Source organism: Eutrigla gurnardus (genome assembly GCF_963514095.1).
Source record: "Eutrigla gurnardus genome assembly, chromosome: 14".
Lineage (NCBI taxonomy): Eukaryota > Metazoa > Chordata > Actinopteri > Perciformes > Triglidae > Eutrigla > Eutrigla gurnardus.
Genome location: NC_139937.1, coordinates 3,513,671 through 3,534,235, shown reverse-complemented (window position 1 = coordinate 3,534,235; position 20,565 = coordinate 3,513,671). Strand labels below are relative to the sequence as shown.

General features: G+C 42.2%; 2 protein-coding genes across 4 annotated transcripts; one reads left to right on the top strand and one right to left on the bottom strand.

Moving 5' to 3' along the window:
• The first annotated feature begins 3 nt into the window (after positions 1-3).
• On the top strand, positions 4-10,952 carry otoa (otoancorin). 3 transcript variants are annotated; one of them, XM_084027048.1, is made up of 29 exons: positions 4-1,212; positions 1,901-1,977; positions 2,066-2,130; positions 2,642-2,663; positions 2,772-2,826; positions 3,115-3,163; positions 3,393-3,455; positions 3,563-3,759; positions 3,844-3,977; positions 4,249-4,367; positions 4,478-4,620; positions 4,899-5,016; positions 5,114-5,326; positions 5,413-5,574; positions 5,678-5,827; positions 6,081-6,127; positions 6,490-6,610; positions 6,690-6,808; positions 6,898-7,039; positions 7,406-7,599; positions 7,683-7,773; positions 7,865-7,985; positions 8,073-8,263; positions 8,753-8,902; positions 8,992-9,134; positions 9,308-9,444; positions 9,599-9,690; positions 10,535-10,688; positions 10,818-10,952. In XM_084027048.1, exons 2-29 carry the CDS (start codon positions 1,920-1,922, stop codon positions 10,913-10,915), a joined length of 3,348 nt encoding a protein of 1,115 aa, XP_083883174.1. In that variant the 5' UTR covers positions 4-1,212; positions 1,901-1,919; the 3' UTR covers positions 10,916-10,952. The 3 variants fall into 3 exon arrangements, with proteins under 3 accessions (XP_083883174.1, XP_083883173.1, XP_083883172.1); XM_084027047.1 differs by having other exon boundaries at positions 1,897-1,977; XM_084027046.1 differs by lacking the exon at positions 4-1,212 and having other exon boundaries at positions 1,313-1,977.
• Positions 10,953-13,327: 2,375 nt separating this feature from the next.
• On the bottom strand, positions 13,328-20,486 carry znf687a (zinc finger protein 687a). Its single transcript, XM_084027045.1, has 11 exons — positions 20,414-20,486; positions 18,035-19,933; positions 17,210-17,465; positions 16,180-16,346; positions 15,876-16,060; positions 15,605-15,781; positions 15,351-15,513; positions 15,035-15,265; positions 14,832-14,944; positions 14,048-14,150; positions 13,328-13,960 (listed from the first exon to the last, which is right to left on the bottom strand). Exons 2-11 carry the CDS (start codon positions 19,910-19,912, stop codon positions 13,337-13,339), a joined length of 3,897 nt encoding a protein of 1,298 aa, XP_083883171.1. The 5' UTR covers positions 19,913-19,933; positions 20,414-20,486; the 3' UTR covers positions 13,328-13,336.
• Between the last annotated feature and the right edge of the window lie 79 nt (positions 20,487-20,565).

Below are 20,565 nucleotides of genomic sequence, written 5' to 3'. Positions count from 1 at the left end.
GTAAATGTTCAGTTGATAAAGTTAATGTCAGATTTGCTGTCATACACACACACAGGAAGCGAGCTAACATATGGTGATGGTTGTTCCTCATGAGACTAAAGATTAATGAGCAATGTGGGGTATGGGGCCAATATTGTAGAAAAACTATTTGAAAATACGTGGTGGGATTTTGTGTGTGTGTGTGTGTGTGTGTGTGTGTGTGTGTGTGTGTGTGTGTGTGTGTGTGTGTGTGTGTGTGTGTGTGAGGATTTGTAAATGTGTAGACAAATCTGTAAATGCGACAATAAATCTGTAAATGTGTCGACCACTGTAAATGTGTCCACAGATATTCTTATTCTGTGAAAGTCTTAAGTATTAACAGGTAATCCGTCCTCGCTGGGCCTCGTTAGCAATAGAGCCACATCCCACCACTCGGCGGTAGCACCCAATGGTGCGAGCAAGACTGGCCTGTAAACATGTGACTATAACGTTTACATATCTCAACCAATTTAAAGGAGTCATTTTTACATTCAATGGTTTATAATCGTAATGAGTAGAAAAAGAGTTGTAGCATCTAGTCGGGATTACACTAGAACCGTGACCTTCTACCGTGGCCCTCGAATTAAAATGTGCTCATTGTCCTCTTCCTTTCCGTACTTACTTTGTTGTTGGATACGTCAATTTATTTGGATAATGCAGCTCTGAATTTGGTTGCGGTCGTGTGTATTTTCATGAGCCAGGCTTTTATGTGAAATGATGCATTGTCTGAATAATAATCGTGACATCTCTTTACACAATGTTAAAAATATAAGTTTAATAGCCTATCTGATGGAGACTTGTTCTTTTATGATCTGTTGTCGGATTTCTGTGACTTTCTGTATCATTGTATTGGATTTGTTAGTTTTTTTTAAAAGATCAGAATAAATGCTTGAAGAGAATCCTTCAACAACTTTTACAGGATTAAGTCACTTTTTGTCTAACTAGAGTGACGGATTATCTTGTTTGACATCAGAATAATTTATAGCTGTGTGTCCTTTACTAGCTCACGGACACACACACACGCACGCACACGCGCACACACACGTGCGCGCACACGAGAGCGTGATTTAAAACCATGCGCCTGCTTTGACTGAGCAGTCAGACGGGAGAGAGGCAGAGGAGCAACACCCACACCTGCATCCTGATTTAGATTAAATTGTTTCTCAAATCTACCAGGTAGCAGACACACATCATGTAAGTACAACTACTTCATACATAATACCTTCTTTGTTTCCCTTTTCAGACTTTGATATGTTGATATTTCAGTTATGTGATATTTGCTGAAACTTACAGGTAAAATAATGTGTGTTTTTGTATGTTTTAATGGTTATAACTCTTGATGAATATTTACAATTATACACCCAGCAAATAAATAATTAACCATTAAAATGTTGTCTGACTTTGCAATATTCTATACAATGTTTTGGGTTGGTTATTATTTTTGCTCTTCTCTTTTCCGGTAATGATTGTCTGTATATTTAAATACAAAGTCAAATGAATGGAAAGCAAATGTACCAACATGCAAATGTTTGAGAGACTTCTGTAGAAGGCGGGACGCAATCAACTTTCGTGTTTGTGCAAAAGTGATGGAGGCAGGGGAGATGCTTATGCGTACAGCGTGTACTTAACCCAACATGTTTGTCGTCCTCCAAATTCCTCGGAGTCTTCCATAAGATGAGTAACAAGGGCGGTAACTGGATCCCAAATCCTCAGAGGCTCCATAACAACTACAAGACAACCTAACGAGGAAACTTAATGACTCGCTGTTCTAGAAAGAACGATATCATTACAAGATGCAAAGAATCCAAATCTAAGCCAAACATATTTGTGATATGTGTTGATATTGATTCCTTTTAATCATGTTGTTACGTTCACCAGACAGACAGGCAGGTCTGTTAACCATGGCCCCGAAAGGAGCAACACTTTTATTTCTGCTCATTATAGCCGGTGCAGCATTGGGTAAGCAAACATCACAGATCTCAATAAAGCAAGAAATGCTTAAATGTTGTAAATGTCTACATACATTTGTCCTTTTCTACTTATTCAGCTCAGCCTCCAGATGGGAAGCCTGAAAAGAATGATTGTGGCTTCAGATACATGGTCGCAAAACTGGTAAGTCATAGTACTTGTTTGTATTGTTCCTGTTCCTGAAGTCCTTGTAATGTTAGGCAGGGTTGGGATTATATTTAGATGCAGTCGCTAATGGGAATCAATCACTTATTAGTAATAATTAGGCTAAAAATGTCACCCTCTTGGTGCAATGGTGCAAAAATGACACGCAAATGACATGTATGATTAACATTTTTTTTTTTTTTTTAAAGACACAACATACTCAAATGGTTTAGATGGATGGCTTTTTATCTTAAATCATCTTATTATTAGTAAAAAAAACACTTTACCCCTTTTAAACTGGAAGCATCAGTACCTCAATCATCACAGGCCTCTGTGAAACCAGCAGCATCCTCGTATCATTATTATATTTACATACAGTATATAGAAAACGCACTCTAAATAAGAGTTGTTTACATTTTTTTTCGAAACATGTACAGGGATTTTAGACAAATAAATATCTTACCTCAACGATGACCTTGATCTTATGTCTGTTTTTTTTCTTTTTCATCAGACGAGGAAGTGCCTGAAGATGGGTGAGGGATTCTCTCTCTCGCTCTCTCTGTTCATTAAAAAATATATATAAATACTCCAGCCCCGATGTGCTGTGCAACATATAAATACAGAGGGTTGCTATGTTACAGGTTACCTGCCTGAGACGACGCAGCTGAAACCTAAGTTACAAATCTTTAATAACAGGTAATTATTACCCCCCTGTGTGTGGTTCATTTCCTGAGGAGGCAGAATATGTCTCAGCTGCATGTGTTTAGATGCATTTTTATAGAAATATGTGTTGGACTCCAACAGCTTCAGAAGAGCAACAGTTGAAGGCATTGGGTGTGTGTATATGAACCAACGTGTTGCTAAAAAAGTGAAAACCGTCTCAGTTGATTGGAGCTGAAGCGAGAAATAGAGAAACAACACCCTTATATTTAAAATAATTTCTCCTCGCCAAAAAAAATTATTGCACTTTCATTTCTCTCCCAGTGATTTGCCCCCGGCCGACAAAAACAACGACCCACAAGTCGATAAAATGGTGTGAACACACACACACACACACACACACACACACACTTAAACCACATTTGATTTCTTCTTATGAAAAAAATATTAATAAATCTAAATAGATAAAGATTGGTTAGTGATCATTTGGAGCATTCACACTATTGTCTTAATGGTTGATGGGTCATTGTATTCATTATTTGTTTTAACTTTATTAGGAAGCACACGTCAATTGTCTTTTTTCCTCCTTTATCTCTTTTTAGACAAACGAGATGTGGAATATCAGCCAGATTGTAAACACGATCAAGCGGACGATGAACTCCTCTGTCAGTACTAGAGTCTCCACTAATGCCAAGATCTGAGGAAAAGAACACATTATCCATCAGCCAACGCAGCCCTCTCATGATTAATGCCATCTGTCTCCTCCCGTCAGGCGGCCGCTGTGTGTTACATGCAAGCCTCCGTGGCCCCTCTGTCCTGGGCGACTGTGACCACACACAGCGAAGGCAACATGACATCAGATGACTATGACACGCTGCTGTCAGCCTCCAAACCTCTGCTGCTGAATATGCCGCATGCAAGAATGGACCTTCCTAACAAATCATTGAGGTGTCAAAAGTTGGAAAAGATGTGAGTGTGCTTTTATGTACAGTAATCCTGCCTCCACTGTCTCTCTTGTTTTCTTAATATTGTTACATCGGTTGTTTGTTCCAGGATGAAGATGCTGAAGGAAGTGCATGGTGGAATATCTTCATACCAAAGGACTCAGGTGGTAAAATGGGTAAAACAGCAGATCACTGACAAGAACTTCAACTGCACAATGAAGCCGCCGTCTGACTCAAGACCAAGTAAGAATTGAGTTCAGCCCTTCAAGTCAGAAACCACTTATCAAACTCTTAGTTAAACATTCAGATATGGTTTACATTAAGTATTCGTGAGGAAATCGCGTACATTCGTACTTTTTTATGAAACAGAGGAAAGAAAGAGGGTGGAGAGGCTAAAGAAAGGGGACAAGAAGGGTGGAAGAGACCTTCTGCACAGAAAACACCCAAATCTTACGATGCCTCGTTTCCTGCCTCTAGGAATGTGACTTGTAAATGCTTAATTTCCACTCTTTAGTGACGACGGAGCGCAGAAAACCTTCACATCAATGGCTGAGCTTGAAGGCGTTGATGTTATTGGGACCTTACATCTCCGATTTAGCACCAAACGAAGTTGACTTTTCTCTCAAAGACCAGGTGAGACGGCCTGCAGAGACGGATCAAGAGCCAATGAAAACAGAAGCAAACGACAAGATTATTTTTAAATTATAGCTCTGTTGATTTGTTTCCTTCACTTTCTCTTCTAGCTGTGTACATTTTTCAGCTCAGGCATGTTCAAAGACGCCGTGAGTATGGCCTCCAAGATGAAACCTAGCCTGGGCAAGAAGTTATTCCAAAAGTTTCAAGAGTGCTTCAGTGAAAAGGAGGAGTTTGCCAAGAATGTGGACAAGTGTGTATTCAGCATATTCCTTCATATATAGCACCTTTCAAAAACAACGTGACAAAGAGTGTTTTAAAATGAAAATGTTTAAACGTGGGAGCTTTGGCGTTTTGTAAGCAGGAAAAGTCTCAACAGAAACGTATTAGTATTATTGCACTCGCTCATTATAAGGGTGCACATAATACATTAATAATAAGAATTCTGTATACAAATGACCCAACATTATAGGGAGCCGATGTTCAATGTCGAGGTTTGATGAATCACTGCATCACGTTTTGAACCTCCAGGCTCGGCGTACTGGCTCGTCATTATCTCGCTGGTCCAGACTTGACCCCTGAACTCAGCATGAAACTCCTCTCTGAGCTTAATGACTGCGATGACTGCGACGGCCCCAGAACAACACGGGTATCGCTCACCTGCTCACACTCACCCAACCTCCAGCTCTTCCTCAGCCAGCACACGAGTAACACGTTTTTCCTCTGTCTTTTTTCACCTTCTCAAGCTGAAGAAGCTTCTTGTCATGTCTGTGATCTCAAATACAAGTCGCTCTGAAACACTACGCAAGCTGGGCAGAAATGTTGCCCTCTTGCCTCCCAAACGACTGTCTGGGATCCCGAAGAAAGACCTCAAAGAGTTGCTCAAGAATCTGGGACCCACCGTCAAATGGACCCGGGGCCAGCAGCGTGTGCTGGTCCAGGGTCTGCTTTGCCAGGAGGTGAGGCTGCAGGAAGCCTGTCTCTCGTATGATCTCACTCTATACGTATATACGTATATACTATATCTCCTTCTGCTTTCCCTTAGTGTAAAAATGTATCCACTGAGGAGCTGATGGCCTTCCAGTCACTTGTAGAAGTTTTGCCAAGAAGTTTTCTCAAACGCAAGGCGATCCTGAACGACAGAAAGACTCTGCAGATCATGTCCATGCGGATGAGGAAGTGGCAGCTGATGTCCACGGTGGAGGGGGTGAGCGAGGAAATAAAGCTTTTTGATGTCGCTCTTTTGCTCTTACGTTTTATAAACACTGTGAAACATGATTTTGTAGAAAGAATGGAATGTTTCCCTGTAGCTGTTTAAAGATAAGGATCCCTCAGAGATGGTCCAGGACTTGGATGGCCCTTTGCTTTCCAGCCTTCCACTGAACAAACTGGAACAAGTAAACCTCTCTACCTACCCGTCTTTGGACCAAATGTTGGATAGAAAGTGGTCGAGGCGACAGGTAACACCTCCTCTCTGCCCACTGCACTGAACTCTTATCATATTTCTGTACATTTGTAACATACTACGTGAAATATCTGGCTTCTTGTTTGTTGATGGGGTTTTTTAAATCTAATTTTATATTGTTTTTTGATGAATTCACCTTTAATCTGTAATCCAATCTGGATTATACTATTTTGCATAAATGTATCAGTTAATTGTTGTATTTGCTAAATGTTGGTGTGATGTTTCCTACTTTGGTGTCTTTTCTCCAGGCAGCTTTCCTGGCAAAACGGATACCTGATCTCAAGACTCTTAAGTGGTGAGATATAGAGCAGTGAACAAAATCACACTTCAATTAAATGTGATACAACGGCCTTCAAGGACTAGTTTCTACTGTGATCGGCAGCTGTCAATTGAAATTGGTTGTCATTTTGAAGGTCATTAAAGAATATGAAAACATGGTTACAAATCTTTAGTATGTCTCTATGACATTAAATATCAAGATTAATACTAAAATGAAAAAGAAAAGTTATGAGTTAAATTACATACACACACACATAAATATATTAATGGGGAAATATATATATATATATATATATATATATATATATATATATATATATATATATATATATATATATTTATGAATTTGAGAGATGTTTGGTTTTCTGGCCGAGACAGGAGGCTGCGTTCAGTCCTTAAGGGAGTAACCTGTAAGATGATCAACAAAGTAGCAGACGATGATGCGGAGGACATGGCTCAGGCCATAACGGAGACTCCACGGTGGCTGTCCAAAATGCAGGTACATACAGTTTGTACACACGTACGTAAAGGAAACATTTGTGGAGATTTGTGGATTAATAATAAATATACCTTTTCAGGCAGGATGCGCTGCCAGAAAGCTTTTTGGGGCCAAAGAGAAGGAGAGAGCTGACTATTTCAAAACCATCACCGAGGAGGAGCTGAAACGCATTCCCACACACTTACTTCTTCACCTGCCGTAAACAAAGTGTTTTCACTAGCTCACTTTATTTGAAAGTAAATACCACAATGCAACGTAACGGCTCTCTGTCATTTACACTACCCCAGGCCTTTGAAGGTGAAGGGGTTGCCTGACTCCGTGTGTCCCGTCTTCCTGGACAAGATGGAAGAGGCCGACCTGAGCTCATTACCTCGTGTCTCCCCTACTCGCCCCGCGCTCGTCCAGAGAGCTCTGCTCTGCCTGACCACAGTAAACACACACTATACAGACAGATGACATTAAAGGAAAAGCCAACGTGCACACTCCACCATCAGCTGTTAGAGCGGCACAATGCTTCTTGGTGTAGATGGTCCAAGTGTCTGTAAGATGCTCCTTCCTCTGGTGCTTTGATGGTGTTGATGGTGGGAGTCGTCCACATCGGCACACAATGTTTCACAGCTGTTTAATTGGGTTGAGATGTGGTGACTGCGATGACCATGTGATACACTCATCAAGGCGTTCAGTAAGCCTCGTACGCCCTGTTTCCTTTAAATTGTCCCCTGCCACCGATTATGATCACGTTCTAGAGTGAAGTGTGTGCAACAACGGCCTAAGATATCTACTGGGTATTTGCAGGGGACGGACTTTTCTGAGCTGAGCGATGAAGACATGTCCAGGCTTGGACTGCTTTTGTGTGAGCTTCAGGCTTCCCAACTGTCCAAACTGGCCCCTGCTGTCCTCAAGTCCAGCCTCCAGGCGATGGCGTCCTGCCAGCATATTCCTCGACGCCACAGGGCAGATCTCATTCAGCTGGTCATGCAGACTTTTGGGTAGGTAGGCTCCTTGTGGACGCTGGAGTCACTGCAGAGAAAGCAAGAGTATGATGCATTTTTATTTTTGTAATCTTCTGCAGGGATCCGTCTTCTTGGTCAGCTGAGACGATGGAAGAACTGGGTTGTTTGGTTCTTTTGGATGATAAAGCCACATCTGCTCTGCCCTCTAAGGTGTATAATTTCTCTTCTCCTTCACATGTGGACAGGGATGCAGCTCATTGTGTACGTTTTCTCATGATTCCCCTCCCTCTCTCTATCTCAGCCTTGGGTGAAAGATGTTCTCCAATTCCTGAAGTCGGGCGGCTGCCGCACTTCTGACGCCCTGAGGAAGAAATTATTCGATCTCACCACCGCCGCATCAAATGCAGCACGTAAAAAGAGAGGTAACGATACTGTGCGAGAAATTGGTGATGCATTGTTCCTCTGTACTTTCCTATTCATCACCTGCTACGTGTCTCACTGCCTCTCAGCCAATGAAGAGGATGGAATCGAGTTGAAAATGGAGTTGATTGAAGAGCTGGGAATGGACAATGTCTACTGGACTGATGCACAGCTGCGTCAAATGTCGAACCAAACCTTCCACGCTACTGTAGAGACACTTGGGGCCGTCCCAGACTACAGTGCAGACCAACAAGAGGCGCTCACTGAAAAAGCAACTGAGGTAAACTGCAGACACTGATCTTGGTTCTGTGCATGAAGGGAGCAGAGGACTCCTCTGGTGCAGTGATGAAGGGAGAAAGTCAAGTACAATTTTCTGTCATTCTAACACTTCAGTTTTTGTTTATGCTTTGGCTTTCATTGTTTAGGTTGAGGTGAGGTCCCTGCAATGAGCGACTTTATGAAAAATATTGTTGAGAACGGTTGAAGCTTCACTTTAAAGCAAAATATTCAATGGATCCTCTCCTTTGAAAAAACCCTCTTCCACACCCTCTCTCCTGATATCTCAAAAATAATGATAAAAACCCAAAGTGCATAAAGAATTGAGAATTAAAAGAGGACAACAATGTCAGGCTGCCTTCCCTTCAGTGAAAATAAAAATAGAGAATAACATTGGCACAGTCCCTAAGTTAAAAAAACAAAACAGATATTATTGCATGAATTGACATCCATCATTTTGTGAATTAAAGTTTGATCAGTGTTGTTTCTGCAGGCCTTTGGCCCCGTGTCACAGATGGATGAGAACGTGGTGATGCAGATGGGATGCATCCCTCAGGGTTACGCTAACACAGACCTGGAGACGCTCCCCTTCTCACTGGACAATCTGGAGGAAATTGGGAAATGTGGCTGGAAGGAGTCACAGGTGCAGTATGAAAGCGGCTTCCTGTGCTGGTGAATAGCACGCGTGCTGATAATCATGACGTCACTCATCCAGATGAGCTGTCTCCACAGATGCGGCCGGTGTGGAAGGCCGTTGCTAAACATAACAACCTGACAGCGCAGCAGCTGGGAGCTGCAGACATGGCAGCCCTGAGCCAGTTCATCTGTGGCCTGAACACCAGCGAGTTCAGGCAGCTCAACATGAGCGCCTTCAAGTTTGTGCACCATACACTTCCCTTCATCTCAACTATCTTATGATTGAATAGTTTTGTAGCAAGTCTGATTTCACCATGATTGTTCCTGTTAATTTCATGGATGTTGAATTCTCGAGAACAGAATCAAACACTTTGACTGCGTTGCAACGTGTGTGTGCTCGTGTGGGTCACAGGGACGCCGTGGGCGTAGTGGGTGCTGCTCGATGCTCCTCCACGGCTGCCCAGGAGTTGAAAAGTCTTGCTGTGTCCGCATTTGGAAATCCCAACACCTGGACCGAAGCACGAGTGTCTGAGCTGGGCAACATCGTTGGTTAGATAAACTCTTCTACATAATCTGTTCTCTGTTCCATGCTGATTGTGGAAGTACTGTAAACTCTTGACTTGTGCAGAAATGAGGTTTAGCTCTTGTTCTGTGCTGAGCTGCTTCTTACAAATGACTCCCGGACTCTCTCTGTCTCCCTCAGCCGGGTTGAGCCCAACTGAGTTTGCTTCTTTAGACTCGTCAGTCTTCTCATTCCTCAGTACGTCCAGCATCCTGCTCATGCCACACTTGGATGTAAGTACATTTCTACATTGTCTTTCTGCTGGGAGTCAATGATTCAGTGCATTTACTCCAGCACTATACTTAAGTAGAGGTATTGGACTTATTCTGAGCATGTGTGACTGTAACTAATGATACACTTTATAATGACTTTTTAACATATTACTGTCACCTTTTAATTAAGGACCGTTGGGTATTAATGGAATAGACCACCGGAGGAAAATACGGGGGGTTATGTCTTAATATTCTTTGTTGAGGGGTGGGTCACCCAACAATTTTTAGTCTGAGAGACGACATTGTATAAAGAGGGCTGCAGGGCGGATTCAAACCCGGGACCGCTGCAGGGAGCCTCGGTACATGGGGGGTAACTCTAACACTGAGCTATCAGCACACTTATCACATTCATTTAATCAGATCTAGTAGTGCTCTTATGACTGGGCAGTCACATTATACGTCTATTAACTTACGCATTGCAATGCATAAAGTGATCAGGTCTGAAAATCCCTCCGGTGGGTCTTAAGATAAATAATGAACAGTCCCTTACTTATGAAAGACATAGTACTGTATCAATTTAATGGAATACTGTACTGTGACTTATAACATATTTAAGATATTGACCCATTTGTTTTTCTAATGAAACACTAAACTTTTACACACTAAACCATTACATTTATTTTTTAATTATTTTTTATAGTATGACCGTTTACTCTGACTTCTTTATGACATTATACAATGGCTTTTGACATTTAATCACATATAACATACTATGCTTTGACTTTTTTAAATTCATAATATTTTATTTACATTTTTTTACACATACTTAGCCAAATTGGGTGATTCTATTCGGTTTTCCTTCCAGGCACTCTCTGTTGCTCAGCTGGAGGATCTCGGACCCGACAACGCTGCCATGGTAACCAGTGAACAGCGAGGTGCCCTGAATAAGGATCAGATCGCTGCTCTCGATAGGGCTGTGACCGGGTCACCTGACCAGACACAGAAATCTGGCCAGTCAGGTAAGAACATTCCTACACTGTTGCAAACTCACGTCAGAAAATAGTGATTATCTGTCAGTCCTGGTGAAAAACTGATTCAGAGGTTTCCATAAACCTTAAAGTAAGAAAATCTTTATATTGTGTCTTCAGATATCTCTCCTTCAGATGCTCCGTCACTGAGTGTCAATGGGATCCGGGCCTTCATGAAGCCCGTCCTGTTCCTCCTCACCGGCGTCCTGCTGCTGTGAGAACAGAGCAACACATCCAGCTCAAAAACTAGCAGGAGCGTTGAGCTAACCACATGGAGCTCCATTATTATATTGTAATCTGGATATTTAATTCTTAGGTCCATTTTCTTGGATTTAGACACATTTCTCATAATCGGAGACTGAGATCATTTCTGTGACTGTAGGCTAGTCTTAATATTAACATAAACATATGACCCGTTAAGTAATTGATGTCATGATGCTGTTTTTTTAAATAATTTCTTCCGTATATCACCCGTGTCCGATTGCCTCATTGTGTCTCCCTCCAATCACCCTTCAGCCTGCCCTTATGTTGGACCACATGTGACTAGTTTCCCAAATTAGGCCGCGTGTGTTTAGTCTGTTTGGTTGTCGGTGTGTCCCGTGTGATTCAGTTACTTTTCCAGTTTCCCTGCCACTTGGGGACTTTCTTTCAGTCACCTGCGTTTGTTTTTGGACTATTTTCAGTAAGTGTGTTACCTTAGTTTCTAAAACCTCCTTGCCTGTTTTCTGCATTTGGGGCCTATATCACAGTTCCAAACTGTGTAGTGCAAGGAATCTTTCATTGTAGATTTTAAATATTCTGTTTCTCTATATAAGAAAGTATATTTTAAGACAACGAAGAGGAATATTTTAATGTCACTGTGATGTATTTCTTACTGTTATGACAAATTGGAAAAATAATTAAACACAATAAAGAGGACAATGTGCACTTGGACTTATTATTTTATACGTTTTCGGTTAGAAATGTTCTTGTCAATGCAAAATTAAAAGTTAAATTGTGGTAAAGCAATGGATAATCTCCTGAGAAAGCAAACACTGATTACTACAGCACATTAATAGGGATTTTTTTTAAACAATGATGCAGATGTATAGATATTAGCTATGAAATCTGTGGTTACTATATTTTAGACCAGATATGGACAGGAAAAAAAAGTGCCACTTGAAAAAGACATTAAATGAAAACACATCACTCTAAATCTTTTAAGCACCCACGCCAGGACAGAATATGGCATTTCTACAAACTTTCCACACGTGTTTATATCGGCAATAACTCTGTTAATTAGTTCCATGAGCCTCGCAGGAACATCTGATTATATCCATATATTTAACAAAACCATTTTTTTCTTTTCTTTTTTTAAGCAGTGCAAAGACAAAAATGAAATACAAGGTTTAACATGTTATCATCTTAAGAAAGCAAACTGAACAAACATTTTATAGAGACTGACTTGTTAAAGTAATCTCAAAACAAGGTTTAGAAAAACTCATCCCACAAACCAAACTTCCACCTCTTGCTCAGTTAATCTAATGTAAATACAGTACATTCAACAACAACAAAAAACATTTAACAGTCATTTCAGTTTTACCCCATGAATTACAAATTAAATTCACTTCAGATTATTGCTGACCATTTCCCAAAGCAAAGTTTTTAATTATACATTTTGATCTACATTAATTTTAGTACAATATAAATACAAATACATAGAGGCTTAAAATTGCTTAACAGGTTATCATTAACAAGAACCATTTAAAGGATAAATTAGGATTACATTTTTCAAAAGTCTGTCCTGAAACAATATCAACATCCTGCAGTAAATTGAAAGAGTAAATGGTCAGTGAAGACATTCCTTCGCAATATGATCGGGGCAAAATTCACAGTCCTCACTCAAAAATATATGCAATATATTTCCCACTTTAAGGTTCAGCAGTTTGAGTTAGGCAAATTAAGTGGGTCCGAAGCTACTCTTTTTAGTACCAAATTTCCTCAGTGAGTATCCTGCTCCATGCAGCTCAGCAAGGAAACACTGAGCTGCACTAGGAAATGAAAAGTCTTTGTAAATGTGTTTTTGAAAATGGCTGGCAATAAGAAAGTATACACACTTAATAGTAAATTAACTGATTCAACATTTTCAAACCAATGCAAATATTATTCAAAATAATGTAAAAAAAAAAGAAAAGAAAACTTGACAGACTTCACAGAAAAACACCTGGGTTGCCGTTCAAGTGTCTTCTCAGTAGGATGAAAATATATATATATATAAAAATCAAAACAGACACATTGCGTTGCTGTCTATTAACATTCAATGAAACAGTAGGATCACAGTTCTCCATGGGCACATCATGTGACCGTGGTCACAGCAGTGATCTAGTCAAACTAACTGTTGACTAATGAAGAAGTAGCTCTAATATTGTTAGTATCATAACTGACCACAGAAATGCAGCATTCGACCCTGAGTGTCAAGTAAAATCTGTTTGTTTTAGAATCTATTCACAGCCAAAACTCTGTTACACCATGTTCTTTGGTTAAATTTGTGCAAAGGTGTGCTAACCCACACTTACACTGATAACAAGCCGACAGGAAATAAGGCACTTATCAAATAGTTTCATCACCTACCGACACGTGATCCCCATGTACTTGCCGTCTTAGGGAGTTTTCCCGGTGTTCCTTGCGTTGATGAAAGCCATCCCGTGAGTTCTGAAGTGCGTGGTCAGATCCGTTGCCTTCTCAAACTGTTTGCCACACACCCTACAGGCCAGTGTGCCCTCCTCTTCCTTACCCTGAGCCATGGAGGATTGGAAGGAGGGCGATGCTGGTGCAGAACCATCCAGAGAGTTCTTGTCATCATGATTCCTGCTGTTGCCAGGAGAAGTTGCTGGGTGCACGCCGAGGGATTGCTGGTTGTCAGTGGATGTGTCTCTCACTTTATGGGTGATGAAGCGATGGCGTGCCAATGAGGAGATGGATGTGAAGCAGGCCCCACACTGCAGACACTGCTGACCGCCACCCTCCGTCACTCCTCGCCGGTGCTGGCTGATATGTTCCAGGAAGGATGCCTGGTCCTCAGTGGTGAAGCCGCAGGGGGCACAGCGGAACCCAGACTCAGGGGGGGAGTTGAGGGCAGAGGAGGAGGGCCGCAACTTCTTCACTGGAGTCACTTCATCTGCGGATTCTTGGTCCTGCTCCATCTTCACAGCTCCCCTCGGTCTGCGGCAAGCTCCCGAACTGCCGTCATGTTCTGAGGAACTGTCGGCCTCATCTCCACCTCCCTGTGACCAGAGGCAGCCGACTACAGTCAACAACATCTTAGTAAAAATCTGACATGTTTGAATTCTTGAAAGAGAAGAGTGGCTTACTGTCCCTGTGTTCTGGCTCACTGAGTCCATGCTGTGTCTCTGCTGAACATGTCTCTCCAACATCGCTCTGCTGCTGAATGTGTTCTTACCATCACTACAGAACCTACACAACACACAGGCACACAATAGAAATGTCATCAGTCCAGTTTTTATCACAAGAAGTCAGCATAGCATACCATTAACATCACCATAATAACGTCTTCGTATGGTATGTCAAAAATCATAAATTAGTCATATTAGAGTATCGCATAAATTGTCTAATTGTATAGAATCCCATAAAACAGGTCATCAAAATGTCCCAAAAATGTAAAACACAAAAAAAGTAAGACAGATAAAAAAATGTCCTGTAGTATGTCATAGTATAGTATGCTAAAGAATGTCATAAAGAAGTCATAGCATAGTACTCCAGAAAATTTGATTTAAAAAGTCATAGATTAATATGTCATTTTATTTAAAAGAAACGGCATAAAAGGTCATGGTATAGTATGTTGTGTAAAGCCATAAAGTCATAGTACAGTATGCATCTAGAAAGTCAAAGTCATCATATAGTATTTATATAGTATAATGTACCTTAAATAATGAAAAGTCATAGTCATAAAGAATATATCTATAATCGTACGTCATATAAACCTTTCTAAATAATAAGTTTGTATTGCAATAATTAATAATCATGTAAATCTGGGGTTGACTGTGACCCGCCGGGGAGCACCGTAACCCTCATCGAGTCGGGAGGAGGGGCCAACTATTAAATTGTGTATTAATCATACAGAAATCAGAAACTCACTGGCAGCGAAAGCAACGATTCACCACTTTGTGTTTGTCTCTGATGTGACGTCTCAGACTGGAGGTGGTGGTGAAGGAGCTCTCACACTTGTTACAAGGAAACTTCTTCAGATTCTACACAACACAAACATGTACAGCTGGATATAAGAACAAAATGAATGGAGTCAATTTATACACGGTAGAGAGCAGGGTGTATGGCCAGACCTTGCTATGTTGTTCTGCCATGTGGATAATGTAGTCTTCCCGTTCTGTGTAGCGGGCATGGCAGGGTGCACACCTCCACCCTGAGGGCGTCTTCTTCTTCTCCGTCTTCACTTTCTCTTCATCCATCCATTCCTCTCCATCTGAGCTCTCCAGCTTCACTGACGGCCGTGAATTAGAGGAAGCAGGTGCAGGTGAAGGCAACGGTTGTTTTAACGTTGGAGTCTTATGGGCCTGAGGAGCAGGGGGAAAAGGGTGACGTTATAAGGCTGTCTCTACACAAACTGAACTGAGAGACACTTCATGAGCATGCATGTACCTTGAAATGGTCCAGAAGGGAATTCCTCTGAGAAAACAACTTGGTGCACTCAGGGCATTTAAACACGTGTACCTTCTGATTGGTCAAATGACTGTCAAAGTGGACGTAGAGCAGGGACTTGTTTGTAAAAACTGTGTCACACATGACACATTTATAGATTGACCTGTAAAAGGATTTAAAAAAGAAATAATTGAAAGGAAAGCATTTGTTTTCATGAGGAAAAATCTGTGTGTACATGGTAATATAATATATACATTGTCTGTCCGTCAGTGAGCGTTGGATGTTGGGCACTGATGTGGTTCTGTATGCTGGGAGCAGATTTGAAAGCCATTGGACAGCTGGGACATTTGTGGAACATATCACAATGAGCCTGTTGGATGTGAGACTTCACTGCGTTCAGGCCCCCAAACACCACAAGGCAACTGGAACATCTGCAGAGAGAAGGAGTTTATAAATGGCAGACACAAGCGGGAAACATGGGTGTATAACAAATCATTTATGTGGGTTTCCAAAAAAATATCACACCTGTATCCGATGCGGCGGGAAAAGTGTAAACAGGTCTCGCCAAGGTGTGTCTGAAATATGGGTTGCTTGGCGGTGCCCCCACACTCTGGGCAGACGTGTGGTGGGCAGCTTTGGTGGATGCGTTGATGAGCTGCTGCACTGCAGCTGTTGGGCAGGAGCATGGGAGGAGAACACTCTGTGCATGACTACAGAACAACAGACAGGAAAGGAAGTGTCAAAAAAAGGAATTAAGTCAGGGTTCATTTTCATATTGAAAAAACAATTCAAGTTATTGTTCTTTTCCCCTCAAACTCAAAAGACTCACAATCGTTTGTGCTGGTTTGATTTCTTGGAAATGCTCGGCCACCTCTTCTTTGCTGTGAAGCTGAGCCTGACACTCAGGACATTTATTACTAGTGTAATGCACTGCCTCTGCTTTCTTCTTGGACACCGCTTGTTGAACCTGGGGTGTCGGGTTTGGGGTGGCCTGGTCTGAACAAAATGACAAAAGAGACAGAAAAGGCACATCTCAGCAATCAGTGAGGAATATGCAAAGAAACATAATCATTAGTGGTGTAACAGACCGTAGTTAATCCGTCTGGATCCCCCACTATGTTTACACATGCACATGAACCCTGGATTAATTAAACCGTTTAACCATCATCATGTGAATTTGTTAGGAATAACAAATTGACATTGACATTGGTGAAGATGAGGATTGGGCGAAGGTAGATTATAACGTTATTATGGAGTGTCATTTTTGGCAAGAAACTTGAATAAAAACAGTAAATACAGTAAACAGTAATATAGTCAAAGCAGTACCGCATGGATATTAGAGGGAATTATGACCAATTTAATTTCCTAACTCTAGCCCTAAACAGCTTATAATACATAATAAAAACTACTAATGACAAGGCTTTTTTAATCAATCATTCCTAATCAAACCAATTTGTGTGTTTTTATGCAAATACCCACTATAGATGACTACAGCAAAAGTGAAAGGATAACGTTTCAGATTTTTGACAGTTTATACTAACATTTCAAGGATATTAGTGTTCGAAAACAGCTGCTTAATAGCTGTTTGTTTTTTTTGTAATTTAAACAGAATTAAAAATGATTTATATCGGCTGATAAGGCTCATCGATGATCGATAATCAGTATTGGTGGCAACCAACACCTTGAAAAGGAACCTCGGAAAGTTATATTTGCTGCCCCTTTTTTTCTAGTGATCTGATCTATGAATGAAAACCGTGATACAATCCAAACCATCAGTTTTGTGATCAGTTGCAACCCAAATAATCACACACAGGAATCCCATCCAAAAAGGACATCTATGGAGCTGAGACAGAACCAACCAGCTGCTGTGGGTTCCTGGTGGCCAATCATCTGCTCCACAGGTACAGGTTTCATGACCAGGTGTGAACACTGCATGATCAGGCCTTTCTCCTTGTGCTCTCTGGCGTGTAAAAGCAGGCTGCACTTGTTGTAGAAGGCTAACCGTTTAGCGCAGTGATTACAGGTCACCTCAATCCTCAGCGAGCGCCGATCGTAGTGACGGGCCAAGCTCTGCTTCAGGGCAAAGGCATCACCGCACTCCAAACAGCGGTAACCCTGCAGGGGATCAGACATTCACCGTTTTAGACATGGGAAATAGTATGAAATAGAACTATGTAAAACCATCCGTGAGCTTGTCATGAAATAATGATTAAATAGACCCATTAAGCCTTGTTTAGTTAGAGGAATTCAGCCTGCAAGGAACATTATTGTTCCTTGAAAACGTTTTAACAATGACACAATGTTCATAATTATATGAGTTATACTGCACACGTCCTCGTCCTGTATATTTATTATTCTTTATCCTCCATCTTTAACAGTTGGCCTGCTGTTCATGACCAGATTTAACTTTAAATGCTAAGCAAAACAGCTCCATCAACTAGATCTACTGTTAATGATCATTTTGATTACCGATTAACTGCAAATTCTTTTCTAAAATAATCAATTTGTTGTTTTCACCGTAAGTTGTCAGAAAATAGTGAAAATGTCCATCAACATTTGTTTAATGTCATGCCCTAAAAATGCTTGTTTGATCAGATAAACACTCCAAAACCCCAAAACATTCAGTTAACTATCATTAAATAAATCAACTAATTGTTTGAGTTCTGTACACAATGACGGCTTACCTGTGCAGGGAGAGGAAGGCCCCACTCCGCAGGAAGAGGTGAGCTCAGATCTGGTTTATAACTGGGCAGAAGGTTCTTGTTGTTGAGGATCTTGTTGAAAGCTTCTACCAGGTTGGTCTGAGTCTTGGATATGATTGCCCCCGTGCTGTTAACTATGGTGGCTGGCCTGCTGCTACTTTGAGGCGTAAGCAGAGGTGAAGGTGCAAGTGTCGTCCCACTGTTCAGGGTTTTCTGACCCAGGCTGCGAGGGTTTATCCCACCTGGGGTGACTCTGGGAGCGGAGGCAGAGATGGAGGGCAGGGCTGCAGTTTTGGTGACGCTTACAGCTGTGGGGGAAACTTTAGGCTTTGCGTCCACTGCAGTTTTGTCTTTGACCCTACTGGCACCTTCCAGCGTTGCAACACAGGCATCCTGGAGCATCGCCATTGCAGGCAATGCAGATTGGTGTGAAAACTCCCTCTTGGATCTTGGGTTATGACAGTCTGGTGAAGGTTTTGAACCATTTACACCCTTGGTAGTGACTCTTCCACTTCTTTCAGGGGTAACACCAGTCCCAGTCCTTGTGATGCCACCTGCAGGAATTTTGATTTTAACTTTGATGGGACGCAATGGAGACGTTTCTGCAGCAGTCACAGGATCCTCAGTGCTAGCACCACAGCTCTCCTTGTTTAAATTGTCTCCATCTCTAGCCACCTTTTCACTCAGCTCCTCTTCTTTAGGCTCAACTTCCATGAGCTCCTCTTGGTGAAGGAAGGATTTCTGGTTTGCCATTGACTGGGCTGAATCAGGGCTGCTGCTTCTCTTGGGAACTACAAGACCTGTCTCACTAGGAGGTGGGCTCTCAGGCGAGTCCCTCTCATCAATCACATGCTCTGGGTATTTCTCCATTTGGGCTGATACAGAGCCCGTGCTGAGAGAGGGGAGGCGGCCCTGGGGGAAGCACGGTTGAGGAGCCGTGGAGTGAGAACTGGGGGTGGAAGATCGTCCCTCCTCCTCGTGTTGGGGTTTAGGCTTTTCAGGTGCCAGAGAAAGCAGACGAGGAGGATGAGAAACTAGCAGGGAATGGGTTTCAGGAGACCCTAGAAGCTCAGACTGTATTTTTGATCTGCGTTTAAATTTGGGAGGGGAGGATATTACAGACTCCGGGCTCTCCTGGATCACCAGCGGACTTCCTAAGTCTGGCTCTGAATCCTCGTCATCTGAGTGCATAACTTGCTTAATATTAGCCTTAAAATTCCCGTTTTGTGGTAAAGGGGAGGATGATGGATTACTGAGGAGACCCGTTTCCTCCTCCTGTGGGGAGTGAGGAGGAAGGTGAGGACTGACTGAGTGTGGGGACAGAGGAGTTGAGGACTTAGGCCCAGAACTAGTTGAAGAGTGGAAGTAGAGGAGGGGCTTTGAACTGTTCATGTGCTGGACTGATCCAATCTCAACTCCTTTATCGTTCTCACCCTCATTAGCATTCAGTGTGGACCTCAATGGTGAACAAGGGTGCCATGGCTCTGCGTTGGACTGTCCCTGATGCCTGAGGGCAGATGCCCCGAAGCCATTAGCAATCTGGGGATCCACAGAGGCATTGGTGGGCATTTTGGGAACAAGCTGTGAGGTGAGGTCATCCACAGTGACAGACTTCTCCTCTTCCAAAGACTCGGACCGTACTGTGTTCTTCACAATAACACTGACCACCGGCGGGTCACTGTGTGAGGCAGGAGGGCAGGGAAAGCATGAAGGAGACCCGCTCTCCCCGTCATCTGCGTCGGTCCCAGCCTCATCACGGTCCTCCTCTGGGCTCGACTGAATCGCCTCTTTGGCATCGATGTCAGGAATGTCAAAAGCTGCCAGCAAATCATCGAAGTCTGGGGTCTTCATGTCCCCCATTGCCAGCACAAGGCTCGAAACCTACCGGGGCAAAACATGAGTCCAAGCAATATGACGTTAATTTAGTCATGACCCGTAGAGACAGTTGAACTGCGAAAATGTATTTCGTATCTTAATAAATGTGACACTTGGCATCACAAGAGGTTCTAGAGTGTTCGGTTTAATAAAAATAATACGATTTATTAGTTATTAATCTGCTCCAGAGTTAACTGCTGCAAAAAGAAAACATGTGTAAACGAACAACCTTCGCACATTAAACTTAACTGTCAAGCTGCAACAAGTGCTTCTTGCTGCTAACAGCTAGCTAACTTTAGCATTTAACTAGCTGGCGTGCTAACGTCAACCGCCCAACCGTCCCCCCACGTAGTCAAAAAATAAACAGTTTAGCTGGATACGTGTAACACTCAGCGGACGTGGTGCTGCTATATTTTATGTGTGATGTGTGTTGTGCTCTCTCTAGCTCAAGTTTAAACTGACTCGCGTGTGTTTAATCTGAGTTACCTGCTAGTTAGCGACGCTGGTTCCTGACTTTCCTCTCGGACGCACAAGTTCCTCGTCAACAGACGCGACAGAGACTTCAGAGTCCAGAGAGTTGAGTGTCACGCAAAGTCAGCCGTAAATAGTAACATTTAAAACACTATCTCAGAAAATAC